At 36.2% G+C, this 6,000-nt stretch overlaps 1 protein-coding gene across 1 annotated transcript in view; it reads left to right on the forward strand.

Annotated features, from left to right (window-relative positions):
- The window catches only part of CCDC7 (coiled-coil domain containing 7), a 108,004-nt gene extending 103,563 nt beyond the window's left edge, over positions 1 to 4,441 (forward strand). The window contains exons 18-20 of the mRNA XM_043965647.1: positions 1,172 to 1,314; positions 1,633 to 1,661; positions 4,250 to 4,441. Coding sequence (XP_043821582.1) covers positions 1,172 to 1,180 — 9 coding nt within the window. The 3' untranslated portion in view covers positions 1,181 to 1,314; positions 1,633 to 1,661; positions 4,250 to 4,441. The remainder of the gene's footprint in view (positions 1 to 1,171; positions 1,315 to 1,632; positions 1,662 to 4,249) is intronic.
- The last annotated feature ends 1,559 nt before the right edge of the window (positions 4,442 to 6,000 follow it).

The raw sequence follows: 6,000 nt of genomic DNA on the forward strand, positions 1-6,000 counted from the left end.
CATGATCATCTTTGTCTGGATGTGCCAAATGCCCTTCCTAAAATGTGGTGCCCAGAAGAGGGTGCAGTACTTCAGGTGTGGTGTTATCCATGGCAAAGTATAAAAGAACAATTACCTCCTACAGTCTGGACACTAATTATTCCAATTCGTTTTTTTTCCCCAAACAGTTTCCTCAATAGATTGTTAGGCAGATTTTTTTTTGCATAATCATGTATCTAAATGAAGAAGCTCTGTAATGGGCTGAGTCCAATTACAGCCTATAAATAGGGGCATCAGGAGGTTCTCATAAACTATGGAGAATCTTTTTTCTATTGGGAACTTATGCAAGGCATCTTCCATAATAGGAATGAACATGTCTCCTTGTTTTATACCTTTCTTAATATTAATAATTAACTCAGAGAGTCATTAAACAAAATTATCTCTGCATTTATAAAGAAATCTTATATGACTTTAACATATACATGAGAGATTCTTGGTTGAAGGAAAGACTCTAGGTTCAAGACAGTTTTTGATAATAAACAATAAATAAAATGGACTATTGTTTTCTCTATACCTTTTCCTTAATTGCATGATTGCAGTGATCTGAATACAGCAATGCAGGACAAAAGCCAACAGTTCTCCCTGGCCCTCTCTATTTGCTGAAAGAAAGTAGAAGATGATCTACATAGCATTAGTCCAGGGGTATGTTGACCATCAAATATAATTTTACTCATCTGAACTTAAATATGAGGCAGGCCTCAGGCAGTTGATGTTGAAGGGGAAGCAAAGTGGTTCAAAAGATAAATTTAATCTAAATTTGATTTGATTTCACTATGTTGCCTTGATGCTTTTGGGAGTTTGATTCATGAAAGAGTTGTCTGTCAGTTGATGATCATACTAGGCAGTTTTTCTGCTGAGTTGCAAGGTTTCATTATTGGTAGGTTGTCAAGAAAGAAAGAAATTCTAGGATGTTAGAGCATTGTTGAAATAGTTGACCATGGGGTTCAGGTAAAGAGGCAAATGAAGCCAAATTGGGCCTAAAGGGTTCCCTCTATAATAGAGGACTAGAGGTTGTGATGAGGGTGAAACAAAGTTAGTAGGGTTTGGGAGAGATGGAATAATAGGATATTTGAGACTTTTCTTGGTGGCTGAACTAGCATTTGTAAAGGGGACTTAAAATCTTTCCTTTTAGTTCCCCTGAACTACATGGTAAGAATCAACAGAGGAGATAAGAACATTTAATTGGAAATCAGAGTTCTGATAGCCATCCCCATTACAGAAAGTTCGAAGATTTCCCATGAGTAACAATTTAGAGTCAACAATACATGGACAGAGGTACTTTTATTTATTTTTATTTTGTATTTTTTGGTACTTTTATTAAATAGTACTTTTGTAGCCTGAATGAGTTGATATCGTTTCCAAACGGGGCCTAATATAACTAGGATTACCTAATAGAAGAATCTGACAACATCTGTCACGTTCACTAACCATTCAGTGAAGCAGTGTGGTGTGTAGGAAATTATAAAGGTTCTGTACCTGCCTAGTTCCCTAAATAGCTGTGTGAACTTTCTTGGAACAGTAGGACAGATGAGATTGTTTTAGGAGCCCTTTTAGTTCAAAAAATTCACTCTATTTGTATTGATTTTTTTGCAGGCCGCAAATACCAAAACAACAGGAGAAAGGTAAAAAAAATATTTTCATTAGCTTTCCCATTTCCCCCCTCACACATCTTTCTATCTCCTCATCAAACATAAAGGATGGTAGTAGATCATGGCTTTTAAATGTTCTGAATTACACCATCACCTACCTTGCCATGGTCATTTACTTGGGGAGGGAGCTCTTAATCAGAGAATACAAAGATGTGAAGATTTTAAAAACAGCTAAATTTTTAAAAATAATATCGAAGAGAAGAACCTTCTTGGCTTCTTACTGAGACTGAAGTGAAGTAGTCAGTATAAAAACTGAATTTTAAAAAGAAATTGGGGGCAGCTAGATGGCGCAGTGGATAGAGCACCGGCCCTGGAGTCAGAAGGACCTGAGTTCAAATCCAACCTCAGACACTTAACACTTATTAGCTGTGTGACCCTGGGCAAGTCATTTAACCCCAATTGCCTCACCAAAAAAAGAAAGAAAGAAAGAAACTGTAGAAATTCACTTGAATTGCAAATACCTCTTTGGACTGCCTGCCAAGAAAAATGACTTGGAGAGTACATGTTAGTGGGTCAAAGATCTCAGTGATATGTGTAATCCTTCCAGTGCATATTGCTCTTTATTTCTGTCTTCCTGTACTCATGTCTTCTTATACTCTTTTATTCAATATTAGTATTTGTTTTGTGAATTTTTCCCTTTGACTTATTCTCAAACTCCACCCCCTAAAATACACAGACTCTCATAGGCATCCCCTCAATTAGGTATATCCCTACACTTTGTAACCCTCTTTACTTTTTTCCTCCTCACCCAATGCAGCTAAACACTCAGCCCTTTCATTTATATCCTTCTCTTCAGATGCCTACTGGTTTATGAATCTATAAAAATGTCATCACTATCACACTTCTAAGTTACCAAGCTGACTATATCAGAATATTAGGAAATCTTGCCACTGAGAGGTTTTGCTATTCCACAAATATTCTCTGTGTCAGTGCTTCCAACTGTTAGTTTAAATAATTAAGCATTGATATATCTTAAGAATTTATACATTATCTTTAGAGGACTTAAGAGGATTTTTGGCTTTATAATTACTATGTGGATGGGGAAGTTGTCAGAAAAACAGATACTGGGCAGCTAGGTGGCGCAGTGGATAGAGCACTGGCCCTGGATTCAGGAGGACCTGAGTTCAAATCCAGCCTCAGACACTTTAACACTTACTAGCTGTGTGACCCTGGGCAAGTCACTTAACCCCAATTGCCCCACCAAAAAAACCCCAAAAAACCACACACACACAAAAAGAAAAACAGATACTAAGGAATATTCATTTCTATGTATAATATTCATCTTCAAAAGTTCAAAAATTGCTGACCTAATTAGGTTTGATGAGAATTAAGTGATGATCATTCTACTGATCATGGTCAGAATTTGAGAAATGCTTTTCTCAGTGACTTATGGATTATTTATATTTTAATAAATCATATGCTATTCTGGTCTCAAGAAAAAAAATAAGACCTGGATTTATTCACTCATCATAATGAAGTTTATTTTATGAATGCATTTCTTGTCATTTGCCTTGCATTCTGTGCCAGCCTTAAAGTCAACAGGTAGAAAGATAAAGAAAACAATTCATAGGCATTAGAAATAATATGTTAAACAAGCATTAGTCATAGAGACATTTAACTGTTGCCTAAATATAATAAATAAATAACATACAAATATATACTATGTATTATATATAATAAATAAAATATTGGAGAATTCACAATTACCTAGTGATAGGGCATCACACACCACTGAAGTCAGTTTCTGTAACCAAAGTGAAGTATTTTCTTTGAAATTAGTGGAGATGAAAACCTTGACTTCACTACATCTGTAGGATGTAGATTTTCCATAAGGATAGACTTGAGATCATGATGCACTACTTTGTAGAGATGCCATTTTAGCAGTGAAAATTGACACCACTGAATTTGTTAGGCATATGATCTTTCACGTTTGGTGGCTGCCTGGCAGCTTGAATAACCAAAACCTTTAGTACAGTAGCTATTTCAAAAGTGCTTTTAAAATACCCTGTGCATTATGTCCATGTAAAAATGGCTTCAACATAATCAACATAATCATTTCTCTGAATTTCATCATGAAATCATTGTAAGGCACTGTAAGGTTGTAGTGAGATTGCACTGAACAGCGATCTCTCCTTCATTTTATGAGTGCTTAGAAATGTTTTCATGTGGAGTTAGGATGGTGAAAAGATTGCCAAGAGTGTAAGTTGCTTCCATTACCAGCACTTAACAAATTTCTGTAGAATTTTTAAGTCACAACTGGATATTTTATTGGAAATGATGGGATTGGGGCAAATTGGAGGAAACCATAATACAGGAAGATGAGAAGTAAAAGGTGAAGGATGCCAGATATAGAAGGAACTACAGCATTTCATGAATAGTTTGTCATTGCAATATTTTATTAAGTTTATGTTGATTAGTCTTATTCAGGTAAATTATTTCAGAGTTCCTAGGCAATATTCATTTATAGCCCTTGATAGAACAATTGAATATTACTAAATAAGATAAAATTTCAGAAAATTTAAGCACAATAACACAAAAATTCATTTTGGGTTACTCTTTAGATCCTAATAGAATTTCTGAAGTACTTTGGAAAGTCTTCCAAACCTACAGAGAATGGAAGGGAACGAAGTAAGGAGAGCCCCACCTCAAAGATGAGTGGTGTTGCTGTACAATAAAGTACAATTGTTTAAGCTTTACAACATTTAGCAATTTATTTGGTCATAGAGAATAAGTTACTGGCAGAGATTTAAACAAACTCAAATTGATTTCTAACAGCCAAAGGTTGCATACGACATATCCTTTAGTACTTCAAGAATCCATTAGTTAATTGGTGTGGGGACTTCTCCCATGGTTGCAGAACCTGACTCTTTCATGCCTTAGAAATGGTCTTCATGGGGGCAGCTAGGTGGCACAGTGGATAGAGCACTGGCCCTGGAGTCAGGAGGACCTGAGTTCAAATCCGGCCTCAGACACTTGACACTTACTAGCTTACTAGCAAGTCACTTAACCCCAATTGCCTCACACACACACAAAAGAAATGGTCTTCATGGCCAACAAGATGTAACACTTTGTATTTCCACCCCCCTGGCAGATGTGTGTGTGTGTGTGTGTGTGTACCCACATATGTGTATATACACATACAGATATATTGACACATATCCACATATATAATCTATCCATATCTATCCATACATATATACCTTTATGTACACACACACACATATATATGTAAATATACTTTATCAAATTATCTAAAAGGGAAGAATTTCTAAAAGGATATTTGACAGCTATGAAAACATCCTAGAAAAGACACATCTGGTTTTGGATAAATGTTCAGTTTCTATCCAGCTTCACACCTTCCACAGCTGAAGCCCATCTAGGGACTTCACTTTATGTGGGTTCTTGGTTTAGCTCTTTAAAATAGAAAGGGCTTAGAAATATATACAGTAATAGGATGAGGGGCAGCTAAGTGGCACAGTGGATAGAGCACTGGCCCCAAAGTTGGGAGGACATGAGTTCAAATCTGCTCTCAAACACTTATAAACTATGTGACCCTGGCCAAGTCACGTAACCTCAATTGCCTTAAACATCCAGGGCCATCGCTAGTTGTCCTGCTGTATATCTTGCGACTGGACCCAGATAGATGGCTCGGGAGGAAAAAGTGAGGTTGGTGACTTTGCACAGCCCTCCCTCACTTAAATCCAATTCACTGCAAGTCATGACATCACCCTGATGTCATGGTCCTCTTCAAAAATGAAGAACAAACAATAACAAGTAATAAGATGACAATACACCTTTGATGACTTTCCACCTTTTTAACAAGTATTATTCTCTACAAATGAAAATCTGTAATGTTTTTAAAACCCCAGAGGAGATTCCACCATCTCCCTAAATAATCCATTTGAGTGTATAATAATTCTTACTGTTAGGAAATTCTCATTATGTGTAGCATACTTTCCTTATGGTATAATTTAACCTCAGTCTTATTGGTCCATTTTCAGGAGAGATGGAGAACAACTGTTTAACACACTGCCCTAAGAATTAAGCACATTGTTGAAGATTCTAAGTAGTCCCTCAATCTTTTTTAAAATAGGTTAGATAATAGCAGTTATTTTAATCATTTCCCTTTCTAACCCTTTCATTATCTTTTTTGGCTGTTACTGACTCCTCCAAAGATGAATACAACACTCCAGAAAAAAATCTGACCATTTCTGAGTGTAACAGGAATACTGTCAAATGCTTCCTACAGTTTTTGCTCTCATTTACACATTTCTGTTGGAGCCTGGGATATATTGTAAAAAGGAGTGACTAA

Source organism: Dromiciops gliroides, chromosome 5, assembly GCF_019393635.1.
Source record: "Dromiciops gliroides isolate mDroGli1 chromosome 5, mDroGli1.pri, whole genome shotgun sequence".
NCBI classification, from domain to species: Eukaryota; Metazoa; Chordata; class Mammalia; order Microbiotheria; family Microbiotheriidae; genus Dromiciops; species Dromiciops gliroides.